This window comes from Sorghum bicolor, chromosome 5, assembly GCF_000003195.3.
Source record: "Sorghum bicolor cultivar BTx623 chromosome 5, Sorghum_bicolor_NCBIv3, whole genome shotgun sequence".
Taxonomy (NCBI): domain Eukaryota; kingdom Viridiplantae; phylum Streptophyta; class Magnoliopsida; order Poales; family Poaceae; genus Sorghum; species Sorghum bicolor.
In genome coordinates this window covers 70603178-70622223 of record NC_012874.2, presented here as the reverse complement: position 1 = coordinate 70622223, position 19046 = coordinate 70603178, and the positions used below count along the sequence as shown (strand labels likewise).

At 45.4% G+C, this 19046-nt stretch overlaps 3 protein-coding genes across 4 annotated transcripts; all 3 read right to left on the bottom strand.

Annotated features, from left to right (window-relative positions):
- Positions 779–8765, bottom strand: LOC8076322 (cysteine-rich receptor-like protein kinase 10). Of its 2 annotated transcripts, XM_021461142.1 has the most exons (10): positions 8620–8765; positions 7596–8523; positions 6591–6655; positions 6319–6380; positions 2847–2944; positions 2641–2676; positions 2415–2574; positions 2054–2318; positions 1814–1955; positions 779–1269 (listed from the first exon to the last, which is right to left on the bottom strand). In XM_021461142.1, the coding sequence occupies exons 2-10, from the start codon at positions 8481–8483 to the stop codon at positions 1003–1005; spliced, it is 1983 nt and encodes a 660-aa protein (XP_021316817.1). In that variant the 5' UTR covers positions 8484–8523; positions 8620–8765; the 3' UTR covers positions 779–1002. The 2 variants fall into 2 exon arrangements, with proteins under 2 accessions (XP_021316817.1, XP_002450012.2); XM_002449967.2 differs by having other exon boundaries at positions 2415–2676; positions 8620–8763.
- Positions 2955–6297, bottom strand: LOC110435519 (glutathione S-transferase omega-like 2). The gene is given in 2 exon segments (XM_021461143.1): positions 2955–5023; positions 5026–6297. Coding segments are annotated over 2 exon segments (843 nt in total). The 5' UTR covers positions 5450–6297; the 3' UTR covers positions 2955–4604.
- On the bottom strand, positions 10642–12471 carry LOC8076320 (cytochrome P450 89A2). The gene has a single exon (XM_002449965.2). The coding sequence runs from the start codon at positions 12427–12429 to the stop codon at positions 10843–10845; it is 1587 nt and encodes a 528-aa protein (XP_002450010.2). The 5' UTR covers positions 12430–12471; the 3' UTR covers positions 10642–10842.

The window sequence follows — 19046 nt, the reverse complement described above, 5'->3', positions numbered from 1 at the left end:
TACCGAAATTCGCGAAATTTCGGCGAAATTTCGCCGAAATTTTGAACCCTGATCTTGATAGTGCTTTGGTAGATCAAACATCATACTATATATTTGCAGTGAATTAGTTACATAATAATTATCTGCCACATACCGACAAGTGTAAGGAAGTATGAACAAACTACCTTGTCGTCGTGACTGGATCAGAGATGAAGCTTTTAGCATGCTGCATGTTTTCTGTATCACCAAGTACCACATGAGTGCCAGTAGTGCAGTTGGTCTTCTTCCTTGCCAGTTCCATAGTATTTTAATTGTGCCTTTTGAAACTTTGTAAAGATTATAATACCCTCCTCAATCAGTGGAAGGATCTATATTTCAAAATGTATTGATAGAAACATGATGATCAAGTGCATATGTTGGATTGAATTTTCATGCTGTGCCTGCAGCGCAAATATCTGTATTCAGATTTTGACTATCCGAATTTCGGAATGTTTCTTATATAATAGTAAGACGAGTGATTGTTTATCTTGTGCTTCTCCTATTCAGTTAAATTTTTGTACTTGTTGCAAATGAAAATTCTGTTTTAGTAACAAATTAATTTCCGAAACCTTGATAGAAATTGTAGACACCAATTATACTTTGGCAAGTACGACAATAGTTGTATGTAAAATCTTCCTTTCTGCCTTTCTCTCCCCCGTCGATTATGCGGTGCCTACTCGACTCCCTACTTATCAATTTATTGCCTTCCCATGAGTTCATGAGGAATTGAGTCGATAAAATTTCTCATAATATTTCTCCATGAGCAGCCTTAAATGCTTTCATAAACACCACGTGCGTGTTACACATGCATGTTTACTAGTTTATTACAAGTAAAGCATTTACAAATTGTTCAAAAGAAGAAATTCCAGTTGATTGCCACCACGTAAGTAGCACACTTACAGATTGCATACAAGCAAGCCAACTATATTTACAACAGCAAATTGTTATTCATCACTCAAACAGCTCCAATACTTGGATGTTTTGCTACATCCGACTCCTGACATTTTGGCTGGCCCTTTTGGCATCTATGACCCTTTCTTTGGTATATTCCGGTTGCCATGGGGTTGTTAACTCTTTCTTGCCATTAAGCATCTCAAGAACAGATGCCATGGTAGGCCGCTTTGCTCTCTCAAACTGAGTGCATAGTAGTCCTATCTCAAAGCACCTTTTTATCTCTGTTAGCTGAGATTCCTCAAACAAGGATGAATCAAATAACTGACCCATTTGTTGATTTTCACGCACATTCCAAGCCTGAAGAAGGAAAACACATAAACGATGTAAAGTCTGCACTAAGAAAAAAGAAACGACACAAAGGTTTCTTCAGTATGACTGTGAATTAATGCCGAAGACATTTTGACCTTTTACAAATTTGGAAAAAATTCATGAGTTTTATGGATGTGTATTATTGCAAAGAATAAAACTAATTTTAGTGTCCCTTGTAAATTGTACAATAAGACATCGAGAAACTTTTGAATCAATACCAATGCTACTTTTTCGGAAGAACTCAATTCAGCATTTCATTCTTCAACATTCTTTTTCTGAACACTACATAAAGGAATAAATATGGACCAATACAAAGAAGACATTCATGTGAAACAAGATGATGGTGGGGAAAGCAATATGATGCCTTGCAGGTCTTTTAAAAAGAAAAGTCCATTTTTGCAAATTCCATGAACCAAATTAGCTGCAAATCCATGCCGTCCTTTTGCATAGGTAGAAACTATCAAACTACACCTAAACAATGGCAACTAATGTGTCTTACTATACGTGTGTGTCCGTGTAATTTGTCGCTTACCCATGGAACTGAAGCATGGTGACGAACAGGGTTAGTTTTACACATACTGCTAATGGTCTCAAGGAGGGTGACACCAAAGCTATACACATCATACATTGTCGACAAAGTTCCTTCCAAGATATATTCGGGAGACATATATCCCCTGAATAGTTGAATAGAAATGGAAGATGTCAGACAACTTAAAACAAATAAAAGGAATCAGGAACGAACTCTAATTGCTTATATGGATATCTGTCTTACACTGTGCCCGCTATGTCATTGGATTGAATGGTCAGTCCCTCGAACAGTCTGGCTATTCGAAAATCAGTCTTGTTGACTTGAACGATCGGTCCCTTCAACAGTATAGCTATTCCAAAATCAGTTATCTTTGGATTCATATCAGAATCCAAGAGAACATTGGCTGGTTTAACATTCATATGGACAATGTGTTCCTCATGTAGGTACTGTAGGCCCTGCGCTAAGCCCAGGATGATCCTGAAGCGGGAGGTCCAATGAAGTTGAGACCCTGCAGATTAATACAATTTGTGTCAAAGCAACTATTAATATTTTGATTCATAAATGTGTATTGTTGGTGCTGATGTAGGATATGATCAGAAGATACCATAAATAAGGCTGTACATGTTTCCATTTGGCAGGTATTCTTCGACCAGAAAAATTATACGGATCTCACGACTCACCGATATGAACTCATGTTCATAATATCCTAGAACTCTTATTATATACAAGTTATTCCCAGAAGCCTCCACATCCTTGCTTTGAAGCTTTGATGCAAGACGAACTTTAGTACTCAATTGTTCTCGAAGAAATTGAGGTGGACCTCGAAATACCTTTATGGCAACCTTGAGTCCGTCATGCAGTACACCCTCAAAAGCAACAAAATTTTCATTATGATAGTAAATCCATAAAACAAATGCCATGTGTAAGAAAGGTTGGTAGCTTAGCTTTATATATTTCTTATCATTCAAAGTGTGATTGACGTTATCAGATTTGTAAAATCTCCTACAACAGAGCCTGAAAAGCATATATGGAGTACCTTGTAGAAAATACCAAAGTCATTTGTTCCAATTTTATTCTTCTCTGAAAAATTATGTGTAGCATCCCTCAACTCAGATAAACTGAACTTTCTTAAACCTGTTGTAAAAGTAAAGAGGTTTAGTTTTGGTTATGTATATAAAGTTTGCAAGTCTGTTTCCTTAGTTGGATACTAAAAATACAATTTGAAAGAGAGCTGATGGCACTGACCACTAGACACAACTAGCTTTGTATTAATATCTGCTGCTTCCACTGTTCCTATTATGTTTGTTAGTGAAAGATATAAACGAATAGAGGGAGTAATATTTATTAACTATGTTTTCTGAAAGCATTTGTAAAAAAGGGTTCTACTATTATAGTAGGGAATTTGGTGTTTCTACCCTTATTCCATAGTCCAATGGTGATTTTACCCCTCCTTTTTTAACTTTGTGATTTTAACCTTCTTATTTTCAAACAAAGCTCCCATCTACCCCTGCTTTGTAACACCGTCTAAAATGACTAGATTAAATAGTTAAAAAAAAAGAAAAGGCACCTACACAAAAAGACCATAGTACCCCTCACTCCCTTTCCCCTTGGTCATGGTCGCTTGAATCTCTCCAACGAAGGGAGTCGTGACTCACGGCTAGTCACATGCACTCGTGTTAGGGTTTCACTACCCGGTGGCCTGGCAAGCGGTAGTGGCACAGCAAGTGGCGGTGCTGCTCCTCCTCTCTCTGCCCGCTTCTCCCTCGGCTCGTCTCCTCCTCCCTCCAGCCCGCTTCCCCTGGCTCGTCTCATCCTCCACCGGTTGCACAACTACTAGGTGGGAGGCGCCGCATGGTCTCCGGCGGGATCCACCCAGCCCACAACCTCCAGCTCACAGCCTTGGTGGTGCGGCTGGGGGTCTCGCCTAGCCCCACCTTGTAGGCTGCAGGCTGCTATAGCAGCATCTCGGCCGACAGCTCTAGTCAGCCACCATGGAAGAGCCTAGGTTTTTTCAGCAATTTCTGTGATGTGTGCTTCAATGCAGTACAAAAATAGCCATGATTAGTCGATGTGTTGACTTGTTTCTTCCCTATTGTGATTTGTAGGCTAAATCACAGTAAATTGGAAATTGTAGGCTAAATCAAAAGCAGAGGTAGTCAACATCACAAGATGGATCAGGACAAGGAATCAATGACCTAATGTGAGTCATATATGGATTGTTGCCCAATTTCATTTATTTAGCCCAATTATTCATATTTACGTGTACTAGCAATTCTTCGAACAAAGATTTAGTCCAAGTGCAAGTGGTACTGCGACTGGAAGGGGAAGGGGAAGGGGAAGAGGAAGGGTTTCAGCAGAGGACAACAATGAGACAATGTATGTGATTCACTGCTGTTCGTTACTATTTTTCTAGCAAATTTCAGCGTTGCCACCTATATTAACTTGCTTTTACTGTATTCTTGTTAAGTGGGTACACACGAAGGGGAAGGGGGAGGGGAAGGGGAAGGGGAAGAGGGTTAAGAGAGGCCAATAATGATACAAAGTAGCACCTTATCTTTACTACATATTTTAGTAACTTTACTAATATAAGAGCATCTCCAGTGGTTTGGTAAAAATCACTTGCCAAATCTTGTGATTTGACAACTGACCAAAACATATAGCAAGTGGAAAATCTTAGTATCTCCAATGGTTTGCTATTTGGGCTTGGTAAATTAGAAAAAGTAGGCCCACTTCATCAACTAACTTTGACTGGAGTTGATAATTTGAAAGCCGTTCGCAGTTAGGATCAGAGAATTCAGTTGCTGCGATTGACGATCTGATCAGGGCAATGGGGCAGAGGAATCCAGTTCTGAATATACCTGTACACGCCGTTGTTGATGCTGGGGTAGATGAGGCCGTACCAGCGGTCGATGTCCTGGCGCAGCTCCGGCAGCCACAGGTCGAGGCCGCCGGCGCCGTCGCCCACGAGGCCGCAGAGGAACTTGACGATCTCGATGCTCTCGTTGCAGACCACCTCGCGGCGCTCGGCATCCCAGAGCATGGGCACGGAGGCCCTGCCCTCGAACCCGCCGCTCCGCAGGGTGTACACCTCTCGGAGCTTCCGCTTGCCGTAGAGCCGGTTGGGGCTGCCGGGCGTGAAGGACCACGCGCCGTCGTCCCCGGGGACGGTTACGGAGACCGGGAGGCGGGCCTCAAGACCGAGAAGCGCGCGACGACGAGGGTGCGGTGCGCCCAGGGGCAGGGGAGGCCCACGTAGAGGTGGAGCCGGGAGCTGGGCTCCCTCGCGACGACGGGGAAGCGGGCAGCGGTGCGGGTGAAGGCGCCCGTCGTGGGGTCAGACGGCGCCAGCTGCCGCATCAGGAGCTGCCACGCCGCGGTCCAGCCATGGCGCACGGCGAGGACGAACTGCGCCTGACGACGCAGGGCTAACGCTAGAGGGCGGACGCCGAAAGACGATGATGGAGGATGGAGGCCGCCGCGCGTGACTCGCCGATTGCCAGGGGAATCGTCTTCTTGCGTACGATGAAAATTCATGCCTTGTGCGGGAGAGGAGGCCGCCGGCGCCCGCACCTCGCGATAGCAAGCGGAAGGAAGCGCGCAAATTTGCGCGTGGATGGCTGGAGAATAGCAAGTTGCCATTTTTTGGCAAGTTGTTTAGCAAACCATTGGATGGGTCATTTGTCTAGTTTTGCCAAATTATACAAGGTAGCAAGTGTGTTTAGCAAACCACTGGAGATGCTCTTATGCTCTTTTTCATACAAAGTGTAAGTGCTTTAGGAAGGGGAACAAGAAGAAGCGGAATAGGAGCAATTTTTGGGAGGCTTGCTACTTTGTTGAGTTTCTATAGTTGATATGTAGCTCACTGCTAGTTGCCTCGGAAACTCGCTACTAGTTGTACTTTTGTTTCACGTGTCATTTAGATCTATATGTTGGTGTTTGACATATTATTTGGACCTCTATGTTAGCATCTAATATGGTACTGTGATGGCATGTTATATGGATCTAGTTGTTGCAGCTAATGCAATATATATGTGTGAAATTAATTTGTTGTGTGGTAATAAATTGTGTTTAATGGACTGTCAGCTGAAATGCTGTCAATTTTTTCTAAAAAATCTGTACACAAAATGTGAACTTGCCGATCTAAAATAGGGGTAAAAACACAAATATCATAATAAATAAATTAGGGGTAAAACGCATGGGCAAAGTTGTCCTTTTGTCCAAAAGTTAACAGCATTAGAGGGGCTTAACAGACCAGGGGTAGAGTAACGCTTCGTTTTGAAAAAGCAGGGGTAAAATCATAAAGTTAAAAAACTAAGGGCAAAATCACCATTTTTCTTAAAAGAAGGGTAGAAACGCTTAAGTCTCGTAGTAGTTTTGATAGGGCCAATATTCGATTACACAAAAATATGGTTTCCAGGATGGAAATAAGCCTATTACCTAATCACTGATGCATGAATGGGATATGGGAGTTGTTGAAAATACACACAAAAAATGCAATCATATCATACCTGGTAACGAAGTAGAAGGTCCATCAGCTTGTCCTGAGTAATTTTTTCTTTGACCAGATATCCTGCTTTCAGTGAAGGCGTCCATTCTTTTTTCTATGAGTAAATAATTCGAAAAATATCTCCAAAGCTTTTTGAAGCTAATTTAAATGTTAACTTAATAAATTTCATACCGAATATTTCACTCATATACACTAACAATGTGCACATGGAAATGTTTTACGCCAAGATGAAAAACACATTCTCTGATAAATATACCAGATAACTATACTAACCTAGCATCTGGTGAAGCCGTGGACATAGAACTAGTAACAGGCAACGGAACCTCCTCCTCAGTACTCTACAATATAAAATTAATACATCATAAAATCAATATAGAAGAATTAAATAGTAAATTATGAAAAAGATACAAATGTTATGAAACCAAAAACAACATTTCGTGTGCAATATGTTTTATCATGAACTATACCATCGAGCACTGTTATCCAAAATGATACTTTAAATTAAACAGGCAAAAAAAAAGGTGTGTGTTTGTTAGAGTATGCAGCAGATTTGGTTCAGTTCGCTATACATACAACCCGGCACGCCATAATAATAAGGCCTACGTGCCTAGAGCCCACAACATACCAAGACATCATTGAGCCGAACTTAACTAGAAAGACTACACCTTACATGTTCTGCTCCCCCATTATAAATTACTAATGTGGGACTAAACCTAACAATCTTCCACTTATCTACTCATATACTTTTCTTTATAGCAAAAAAAAGGAGAGGCTGCATCATGTTTACACTAATAATATTAAAGAAGTTAGTACCAGAGACAAAAAAACATCAACCAAGAAAATATAGGCAATCACTAATTTGAGGAAAATCACTCTTCTCAGCCTAGAGCAAAAGCAAAGGTTTTTCAAATTCTTTATAGGGAAAGTATATCTTAGAGAATTCTAATTCTCATATATCATCTCAGTTAGGTTGTGGTATTTTATTACTAGAAACATGGCTTATTGTAAAATGGTGTCATTAATTTGGATACTTCTCTTGAATATTAAAGTATTTTTAGATAAATAGTTAAAGTGAATTTTACAAAAGAAAATAAGGCAGAATATGGAAGTGTGAGTAACTTGAATTATTAGATCTTGAATAGTACCTAAAGTCCGAGAAACAATACCATTTTACTTGCATGCTTATTCTCGCCCTTATAGCTTGACCATGGATGATCGACAGATGAACTACGTCAAGTATAATGTGAGAGGTAATTGTAAGTAACTAAGCAATCATACCTGACATGGTGATTGTCGTGGTGGATGATGGGCCCAGTGTTTAGGCACAGGAGATGTTACATATGGGGGAAGAGAAAGTGATGATGGTGGAAGTTTTGGAGGGGCTGGTGGTGGTGGTAGGGATGTGGTCATATGAGGAGGTGTTGGCGGTGGCAGTGGTTGTTTGGGACGACGATGAGACTGGTGTTTGAATTCAAAAGGATCTACATTTATGTGAGGATCGAAGTATACATCCGAAGGAGGCTCCAGATTATTAGGTACATCATCTGTAATAATAGGAGCCAAAACAGGAGGTTCTTGTATTTGTGTGGGCAGACGAGGAAGGTGGCCATTGCTAACAACAGCATCAGGTGAACGATAAGGTTCATCTGTAAGCACACTAAGCAGAAAATCGTCAGTAACAGCACGAGGAGACGATTGCAGATGTTCGGATAAGGGAGATGTTTGTTGATGTGTAGGAAGAAAGAACACATCGAAATTCAGGCCAACTTGGTGGCCTTTTGTAGCCACAAAGACTGCCGCATCATGGGTAGCAAAGATGGCCCGCATCATGCCCTGTGATATGTCATTCTTCACCCGGCTCAGCTTCTTGGACGACTTCATGGCCTTGAAGTTGAAGCAGGGGCACAGGGTATTCCTCCCCTTGCAGGCTGTTACAGCATAGAGGGCGTCGCTGACAGCATCCCAAAGGTCCTCGAGAGGGCCGCTCACCACCTGGTGCTTCATCATCTCCGACTCCTGCAGCAGCGACAGCAGATCTCTGACTCTGCACACAAGCTTCTGTATGCCGTGGCATTCCTCCATGTTCTCCCTGACTGTCTCCACGGTATCCTCGATTATGATGGCGATGCGGACGATCTTCTTCACAATTACCACTGGATCAGCCATGCAATCTCCTCGTATTGAAAAGTAATGTAATCTCCGGCCTCTATAATAACCAAGGGAATGCACAAGAGGTTAAGCAGCAGGCGATCTGATAATTAAGCAACAACAGTAGGAGCAATTTAATTAAGCATGCACTAACCTTATTGTCTCATGTTCTTTCTACCAGATTACCTCTCCCTCCATTCAAGCGAGGTTGCGCTCTTCTGTTCCATCAGCACCAAGCTAGCAGCGCCTAAATGGTGCAACGAATAATACATACATGTATACAGCAACTTGTGTATCTGAGAAGGAATAATCCATGGATGGCCCAATGCATGCAAAATACAAAAAAGGCTAAAGTCATGCCTTGCACTAACAATACGGGTACGAAAAGATTGCGTGACAGTAAAGAAATGCATACTCGTATGGAATCTCAAGGTGGAGTGAGAGATTACACTAACTAATAAGATTCTCCTCAGGTACTTTAGTGAAAGGGGAGGTATCTATTAGTGTAAACTTTGAAAGGACGAAGATGCTTTGAGTGCTGTTGATGGACCACGTTTCTGCTCCTGAATATTTATTTATCAGAATAGAGAACGAAGATGCTTTGAGTGCGTGAGATAGTTGGTCACCTTTTTTTTTTGCGTGTGAGGTATTTAACTTATTAACTACACCCCTAAATAAGCCGCTTGCTTGCACGGGAAGAAGCAGGTCCGTGTCGCTCCAATTATTTTCAGCCGTTAGATCTTCGATCGTGCAGCTCAGATTGTTTGGAGATTCTGTCGAAAGCGGCTTCTCACACTTCTCCCGCTTCTACCATGCGTCCCCGCTTCTCTTCCGAATCTAGACAAACAAATATATATCCCAACTTCTGCTTCTTCATCTAGCTTCTCGCCCCCTCCTTTCTCTTCTTCACTCTTGGAGTGAATAGAAAATATGTTTGTTAGGTTTTTCACCCACCAAATAAATGCTCTAAGTTCTTGTTTCTATCTCTCAAAAGTTTATGAAAAGAGACATGGGTTATACATAAAAAAGAGTTCAAAAAATGAACAAGTGTCCGAGAGATCCAAAACAATGGACACTTAGATGTTCGTCTATAAAAAGGAGAAAACAAAAGGAGATGAATAAGATATCCCCTTTTCTTTTGCAAAAAAAAAGCTTCCAAGTTTAAAAAAGAGAGATAAGTTTTCAAAGAGCAAAGTAGAATTAGGTTATCTACTATATACTCCCTCCTTTATTTCTGTCTTTGTAGCATTAGAGATTCTCTGAATGTAGGTAGAGGAGCAGTCCAGATGCATGGCAAATGCAAGGAATGTGGACATTCAAATCCTACTCCCCAGCGACAGTCAATGCGGGACGGAGGGAGTACATCCACCATACATCCACACACTTGCACATCTTGATTTGATTGTATGACTTTTCTCTTTTTGGATCCATTGTTTGACTTTACAATATGTGCATTGCAAGTATGCTCTAGCTTTACAATATTTTGTATTTGGCAACTTTTTCATTTGAGTTCATCTTGTCGTGCAAAACCAAATTTTAATTAAAAAATTTAAAATTTAAATTTTTTAAACGATCTCGGATGGAAAAACTTCCTAAACAAACTTTGTAGATCTCAAAAAGTTATTAAACTTTATAGTTGACAACTTTTTGTTTTGAGATCATCTTGTCATGCAAAAACTACGTTTGAATTTTTCAAATTTGAAATTCAAATTTTGTAAACGACCTTGGATGGAGAAACTCCCTAAATGAAAATTGTAGATCCCAAAAAGTTATGAAACTTTATAGTTGATAACTTTTTGATTCAAAATCATTTAGGACCTCAAATACTCAATTTACATATGGTTTGATATAATATATGAGGAACCGAAATGCAATATAGACATAAAGGATAGTGTGGTGCAGTAGTTAAGAAGAAAGACACGGCGGGCGCTGGCCTCCTACGATTTTTTTTTTTGATTAATTTCGTTTTTATCTTTGCTGAATGTCGACACTGAGCAAAGCCTTCGCCGAGAGTGTCCGAAAAATAGCACTCGGCAAAGACCCCTTTGCTGGCTAAAAATTTGCCGAGTGTGGCACTCGGTAAAAGCTTTACTGAGTGTATTTGGGCATTTGCCGAGTGCCGCAAACACTCAACAAATCATCAGTATCCTGTAGTGGTACCGGCTGAATTAGCTTGTGATCACAAAGAAATTAAATACAACCAAAAACTTAGCCATCTCTCTTGGTGGAGCACCATTTTGTTCTTATTTGGCTGCATCAGCATGCACACTGCAGCCTGTACACGGACACGTACGTACGGTAACAATATCTGCACGTACGGGTATATATACTGTAATAGGAGTGTAGACGAATTGTATAGTTGTAGATTTGTAGCTCGCTACGTGCGCGGCGTGATGCGCGCCCTGAGCGGCGTCTTCATGTGCTTGACGAACCCGTCCACTTCAGTGAGGTCAACAAGAGCAGCTGTTGCCGCCGCCGCCGGTACCTCCCACTCCCACTGGAACGCACGCACCAGCGCGGCGAGCAAGAGCCTGACGTGAGCCATGCCCAGCGCCATGCCCGGGCAATGCCTCGTCCCGGCGCCGAACGGCAGCATCCTCACGTCCTTGGGCCCCGGCATCGGACCCACGGCCTCCCCCTCGCCGCCGGCGAGGAACCGTTCGGGCCGGAACTCGTCGGCGTCGTCCGTCCACGTCCTGCTGTCCCTCCCGATGGCTCCCGGAACGATGGTGAACCGCACGACGTCGACCCCGCTGCTGCCGTCCTCCTCCTCCGGCGGCACGTGCACACCGATAACTGCCGCTGCTGCGCCGCCGCCGCCGTCGTCGACGCTCCTCACCACGACGTCACGCTGTATGACTGCCACCGGCGGGTGCAGCCGGAGACTCTCAAGGATGACCGCGCGCAGGTACGGTGTCGGTGTGTCGCTGCCGCCGTGGACGTCGACCTCGCGGCGGAGCTTCTCCTGGACCTCCGGCTGGTTGACGAGGTGCGCGAGCGCCCACTCGACGCAGGACACGACCGTCTCGGTGCCCGCCCCGAGAAACTCCCACACGAGGTTCGCCTTCTCGTCGTCCGTCAGAGCTCGCCTGACGCTCCCGTCGTCGTGGCTGGGAACCTGCAGGTCGAGCAGCGAGTCGACGTACGGCCGGATCCCGCCGCCGTCATCGCCACTATCGCTGCAGCACATGGACATAGACTGTCGCCGCCGCTGCCTTTCCATGATGAGAGGGAGGAGGAGCTTCGTCATACGGCTGCGGACGGCGAGGAAGCGCCGCCACCGTCGCCAGTGCAGCAGCCGCGCCGTCCTCGAGGTGGCTAGCACGGGGGCGTCCACCATGCCGTCGAAGAAGTCCTTGAGCACCCGCTGCACCGCGCGGACGTCGCCCGCGTCGAAGCCGCCGTCGCCGAAGCACATGCGCATTTGGAGAGTGAGCACGGCGGTGTGAAGTCCGTCGCGGATGACGACGACGTCGTCGTCATGGCCGCAGCCGGAGGAGAGGCCGGCGACGAGACCGTCGACGGCCTGACGCTGGAGTCCGGCGAGGCGGCCGAGGCGCGACGGGTGCAAGATGCCGGCGGTGAGGTTGCAGCGGAGCGCGCGCCAGAGCGGGCCGTGCGGCACGGTGCTGATGCTGTAGCTGAGGTTCACGCGCTCGGCTCTGACGAACTTGACGTGGAATGGCGAGACGGGGCGGTCGGAGAAAGTGTCGGCGTGGTCCACCAGCATGCTGCGTGCAATGGCGCGGTCACGGACCTCGATGTTTGGAACCGCCGGCAGAGCACGAGCGCTGCGGCTGCTGGTTCGCCGGAAAATGGCAATGAACACTACAAGAGCAAGGCCGGCCATGAGGAAGAAGACCTCCATTATATTCCCTACGTTTTGGTACTTGATCGCACTTAGCTGAACGCCTGGAGCAGACAATGTTTCCCTACGTGTGTATAAATATATAGACACATGCATCAGCCATCCACAGGCTAGCCACCGCGCTTTTCATGAGCAATTTTAAAGCCTTGTTTAGTTGTCGAAACAAAAAGTTTTCGGTAACCGTAGCACTTTAGTTTGTTTGTGACAAATATTGTCTAATTATAAACTAACTAGGTTCAAAAGATCCATCTCGTGATTTACAGGCAAACTGTGTACTTAGTTTTTGTTCTTTACTATATTTAATGCTCCATACATGTGCCGTAAGAATCGATATGAAGGAAAATCTTAAAAAGTATTTGGTTTTTATGGTGAACTAAATACAAGGCCTAAATTCAGGGGTCACCACTCACCACTACTAACCAAACCGTTATTTAAGATGCATGGGAGCAGCTACAACAACTAACACTAGTGGAATATTGATTGAAAAAAAAAAACCACTGGTGGAATACCCACTACGTACTAACCAAAGCGTCACTCGAGATTTATAAGAGTATAGCTGCAACTAACACTAGTGAAATATACAAGTGGCGAAGGTGGGGGAAACAAAGTCAGCCGCATCAACTGCTGTTGTATGGCATGCCGGCCGGCTCGACCAGTGGAGGGCCGCATCCCGGCACGCTAGCACCTCGGACGACCCTGCAGATGGGTCTCCGCCCCCAACGCTGATGTGTAGCCAGAGATCTTCCATATCAGCAGGAGACACGACCTGCCGCCACATTGGCTGAGCAACGAGGGCAAGCATTGAGAGGCCAGCCGGTGTGTCGTCGACCACCGAGGCACATCCCGGCAGATCTTCATGGCAAGTGCCTCAGTTGCCTCTCTCCTCTGCGCATCGGATGACAACTTGCAAGCTACATACCCCAACACATCGCTTGTGAAGGACCGGAAACGGCGACTGGAGGGGGTGAATGGGAGCCTCAAATTTTCTTTTGAAACTTTTGGACCTTGGCTCACAAATAACCCAAAACAAGACTGTGCGCTACAGTACCGTGTAGTGTGCTACAGTAGAGTTTATCTTTATAAGAGATATTCTATTTTTTTCTAAATCGTCCATTGATCTGAGGCGTGAGGTCAGTTGGTTGGGTGGAGCTAATTGTTGGTGGATGAAACGGATATTTTATTTGCAATACTAATTAAATAGATTAAGTTTGTTGATGATGTGGATCGCTATGGGATTAGATAGATTTTCTAGTGAGGTTATATCTTTACAAAAGATATAGTATAGATATGAAGCGAGTATATCAAACCGTTTATTAGATATATAGTGGTACCGGATATGTGGTCTTTTTTTATCAGATAGAGGTACATGATTCAAACCATCAATTAATAATTAGTAATCAAGAGTGTAGTACCAGAAAGGAAGAAGCATATATAGCCATGAGCGAACAGAGGAAGAAGCATATACCAGAAAGGAAGAGCAACAGAAACAACAATTGTGTTCCTCTAGTCACTCATGGCACTCGTTAAGACCAACACGACAAAGGCTGTGTGCGCTGCTCTTTGCATTGTGCTTGTGATCATGTCATCTACTGTCTCAGCCGTCGTTGAAGAAAGTATGTCTCTATCAGCTTGTGAACTAACATGTGCATATGGTTTACTAACTAATCCGTGAATTGCATCGATCAACATGCAGTTGAGACCCTATGCGACCCAGTACGAAATGGAAAATGTGACGAGGATGGAGCGTGTGCCCATGAATGCCGAGAAAAGGAAAAGCAGCACAACCAACGGTTGACACAGATTAAATGCGAGACGCATGTTAACCCTGAAGAGTACGTGTTGCTGCACGTTTTGGCACGTTGGAGCGGAAGATACTGATGGACTTCTTGGTTGAGCAGTATTTATGTTGGCAGTAACTAATGGATGGATTCATATCATGAATGCATAGAATCCTAAAACGCTCTTGCATCTAAAGCATCCATGATATTTTGCATCCAATTATAATAAATATGTCTTTTTTGTGCTTATGCTCGCCTAGTGTTTCAACTAAAATGATATTAGTGAACAACCGTCCTAATTAACCGAAACAACCGTATAAATCTTGAGTCTGCTTCTCTAAATTGTCAGGTATCCTCTAGACAAACGCCTATCGCTGTTAATCATCAATAAATTAATTAACAGAGATGCGCAGCTATAAGGTGGCTATCTCTTTTAATCATTTATAAATCGATTAACTAAGGCGCATATTACCACATGCCTATCTCTTAAAATCACTATTAATAGAGGTGGGCATTCTAAGGTTAGTGGGCGCCTTAATGATGTTATATATTTGACGTGCTTGGTCGACCTCTCTAGTGTGTACCAATTTTTTTATTTTCAAAAGCCATTATCACAACCCATCAGTAATAGGATCTGATGGTGATAATGGATTACGACACTGGTGGTAACCCTAATTATCACCACCGATTTTCACCAACAGATGGCAAAACTGTTGGTGATGAGCTGTTTGTTGTACTAGTAGATTCAGTGAAGCTAGAGTGACTCCTAGTGGCGATATAATGTGATCAAAGGAGGAACTGCTGCCATTACCGGTGTAGAGGAATTGTCGTTGTTGCTGTTCCTGTGAGAGGTAAGGGGCGGCAAAGGGAGGTACACCAGCTACCTTTGCTCCTTGATATAGAGGGGAATGCAGCATATACCTACCGCCTGCTTCCTGCTGCAAATTGAGATGGATGGAGCATGCGAGGAACCGCTAGTTGCTTCTCTCCCGTGGATTTACCCTCGCTCAGAAGATAGAAACAGAGAGAGTGAGGATGGAAAGGATGCGACTCCAGTGTGCCGTGCATGAGCACTGATGACAAAGGTGGATTGGATGACTACTATGTTGTATTGGGCCTAGGCTGATTTTAATTATTGGAACTTTTTCTTATCTATTTTCTTGGTCTCTTTATTAGTTATAACCGAGGTCAGGAACTGAAATAACACTGCCAAATTTGGTTAGCTGAACCTCAAAACCGGATTTGGTTTTGTCTCAATCATCTCTGTTTGCTTAACGTTTTTGGTTACTTATGCCCGTCCTTACTAACATGATTTTCTTTTATTTAGCAAGGCTTCATTAAATTTTCCAAGAATAGTACATGATACATAGCCTTGGGAAAGATCTCCTGACCTCTGCCTAATAGCACACAACCTGATGAGTTTACAAAATAAATATCACATACTGACATACACTAGTGACTTCTAATTGACCACCTAAGTTAATTGATCACATACACCCAAAAACTAGTTTTAGTTTTCACAACTGCCTCTATTCAAGCGCATCTAGAAATGAGGCATTTATAGGTGTCGGTATGCAACCATCCCAGCATCTCTAGTAGTTGATTTCAATGGTATTTAGTAGCCTGCCCCTATAAATTGGTTTTACAAAATGGCAAAAAGTTTTTTTTGGGACCGGGTTTGTGCCCGTTTTTCATTAAGATGAAGAGAAACAAAGGTACACAAGCCTGTCACGAGTAGGGAGAAGGCGAGCAGCCTAGCACCGAAAGGAAGGACCTACTGCTACTGGGTTACAAAGCGAGTCAATTACATAATACTCTGATTTTGCGACCAAAACGCCTGTAGAGCCAGCAGCGGCGCGTAGCCCGCGGCCGCCCACTCCTCACCCTCAATGGTGATCGCGGCGACGATGTCGTGCGCAGATGACGGTGCGCGCCCAACGACCCTCGCATTGTGTTCCTTCCACAACATCAAGGAAATTAGTAGTAGCAAGCTGTCAAACAGCGGCCGTGAAGTCTCGTCGATCCGCTTCCGCTGGTCGATCCACCAAGCACCTAGATCGTGTTCGCCGGACGGCATTAGATCAACCAATTGAAGGCGAGCTAGCATGGCGAGCCAAACCTAACGAGCAAAGACACATGCCAAAAACAAATGGCTCGGCGTCTCCACATGTTGATCACAAAGCGCGCAGAAGTCGTTGATTTGCAGCCCATGGCGTTTGCGGCGCTCCGCAGTCTAGAGCCTCCGATGCAGGGCGAGCCAGAAGAACATTTTGATCTTCGATGGCGCCTTGGTCCGCCAAAGCTCCCTGGCACCAAGCAGTTTGGTGGCTCCGGCGAAGAAGGCACGATATGTCGAGGATGCTGAGTATGTGTCGTCCGCAGACCACTTCTAGACGAAGCGATCCGATCCATGAGTTTGGAGCTCGACAAAACGTAGGAGTTCCCATACCTTTAGGTAGTCATGCACCACCTAGAGCACCAGTGACGTCGCGTGCCCATTGGTTGTCGATCATGGCTTCACTGAGCATTCTCTTCCTCCCTGCACGCGACGTGGCTGCGCATAGGGATGGCACAAATGTGTTCAGTGGTCCGACGGGTGCCCAATTGTTGGTCCACATGCGCACCGACGCGCCGTCGCCAACCACCACCGTGATGCTGACCGCGCACATTGCGGCGACGTTCGTTTCCGTACGCGATGGCAACGACGCCCAGCAGCGCTGCGGTTTCGAACGAGATAGCCACTACCATCTAAGCCTTAGAGCGTAACCAAACACCCGCAAATCAATTGGCCCCAGACCACCAAGCTCTGTTGGCTTGCATACCATAGGCCAAGCTAAATGGCATTTCCCGCCGATGCAATAATCATTGCCAGTCCAAATGAAGGCGCGTCTCCTCTTGTCAATCTGGGAGATGGCCCATGATGATAAGCAACAGGCAATACTCAGGTGGATGGGGATGGCTGCTAAGGTGCTTCCGGTTAGGGTGACCCTCCCAGCATTCGTTAGTAGCCACGCCTTCCAAGTTGGAATTCTTGCGGCCACGACGTCGATCAAAGGTTGTTCATCAGCACAGCTCAGGCGTTTGAGCGATAGTGGAACACTAAGGTACTTGCATGGGAAGTTCGAGACCGTGCACAGTAATACCGACTGGATGGTTGTGATCGTCTCGTTGTCACAACAGATAGGCGTCGCGATGCATTTCTTGGGGTTGCTTACAAGCCCCAACGCACCCGCAAATAGCTGAAGGATCTGTGTAAGGCAGTTGAGGTCGTCAGCGTTCGGTGCCAGCAATATCACCAGATCATCAGCATAGAGCGAGGCGCGGTGAACGACAACTTGGCCTGGCAACGGTGACATGGCAGCACGGCAATCAGCCTCCCTGATAAGTGAATTCAGCACCTCCATAACGAGTACGAATAGCATCAGAGAGATAGGGTCACCCTGGCGCAGACCCCGCACGTGGGAGATGCGACGCCCCAGCCTTCCGTTAACAAGTACACACATGCTGGCAGTAGATAGCAGGATGGAAATCCAATTCACCCAGCGACGGGAGAAGCCGATGTGTTGCAAGACCTCGAGGAGGAAGGGCCAGCCTACTGAATCAAATGCTTTCGCAATATCCAACTTGAGTAACAGTGAAGGAAATTTCTTGGAGTTTAGCCATCGACAGGCTAGATGGACTGTAGCTCTTCTCTTGATGAAAGCACTTTGGTTGTGCGCAACCATCTCATTCAGCCTTGGTCTGAGGCGCCTAGCAAGGCATTGGGCGAACAGCTTACCAAAGCTATGAATGAGGGCAATTGGACGGAAGTCCTTGAGCGTGGTAGGAGCATTGTTCTTTCGTAGTAGCACCATGAACGCGTCGTTGAGCAGACTGAAACTTCTTGCATGAAGCGACCATATGGGCATTCAGTGTGTTCATGACATCATGCTTAATGATGGCCATGCGACTTTGTAGAACAGCCCGGTAAATCCATCAGGCCCCGGAGCACGGTCACTCGGCATCTCATTTATCATTTCCCAGACCTCTTGTTTAGAGAAACAGACGTCCATGCCGGACAACTCGAGTTGGGGCAGCAGATTGTCCAGCAGAATGGAATGCGACCAGCTGAACGGTGCTCCCAGGTTGGAGTTGAAGTAGTCAAATATGGCATCTGATTTGGCCTGGTCGGCAGAGACCCAAGCGCCATCATGCAAGATTGCCGGTACGATGTTTTTGCGGCTCCGAGGTGAAAGAATCTTGTATTGGCATATGCACCCCCCTCACGTAGGAACTGAAGCCGTGCACGTGCATGCCAGGGAGGCAAGGCCTAGGCTCATCAGCTTGAATTGCTTGTGCAGAGCGCTCTTGTCCTGGGTGAGCGCCCGAGCTTCCTGCTCTTTGTCAAAGTGGGCGATGAGCTCGCGTGCCATGAATAGTTGGGAGCGCACACTGCCAATGCATTTCATACTCCAGCTCGATCTGCAGTGATTTTGCCGTCATCCTTAGCTTGAAATCCAGCACTCTGCAGGGATCAGCCACCGGCAGATCGCTGTCCCAGGCGGCCGCGACTGCTTCGTGGAAGCCATCAAGTCGTGTCCAGAATGACTCAAAGCGAAAGCGCGTTTTGGCCCATGGCTGGGTGCAGAGCTGCAGCAGCAGTGGCGAATGGTCGGAGCAGTCCGAGGAGAGGCAACGTAGGTACGGCTGGACCATGTGTAGAGTCGACCATTCAAACAGCTCTTGTAACTGTGAGTTGTCTAGCATACGACGAAACCGGCGCATGGAGCGGCGGTTGAGGTGACTGTTGTTCTTGTCCTCGGCACTATAGATTCGAACTTAACATAGGCAACGCTAATCGCGAGTTCGCGACAGGCCCAAGGCCGAGAAAGTACACTAGGCGGTACTAACGGCACAAAGTGCCAGCCGCTTCCTGCCATGGAACAAAGCCTGCAT

Excerpts from the sequence above, each read along its gene's own strand:
- LOC8076322 (XM_002449967.2), bottom strand. The coding sequence starts at position 8,483 with ATGGCTGATCCAGTGGTAATTGTGAAGAAGATCGTCCGCATCGCCATC. Across the intron at positions 2,319-2,414 it reads CATGTACAGCCTTATTTATG|GGTCTCAACTTCATTGGACC; the intron begins GTATCTTCTGAT and ends ATTAATCTGCAG. Across the intron at positions 1,956-2,053 it reads AATGACATAGCGGGCACAGT|GGGATATATGTCTCCCGAAT; the intron begins GTAAGACAGATA and ends TCAACTATTCAG.
- LOC8076320 (XM_002449965.2), bottom strand. The coding sequence starts at position 12,429 with ATGCATGTGTCTATATATTTATACACACGTAGGGAAACATTGTCTGCT.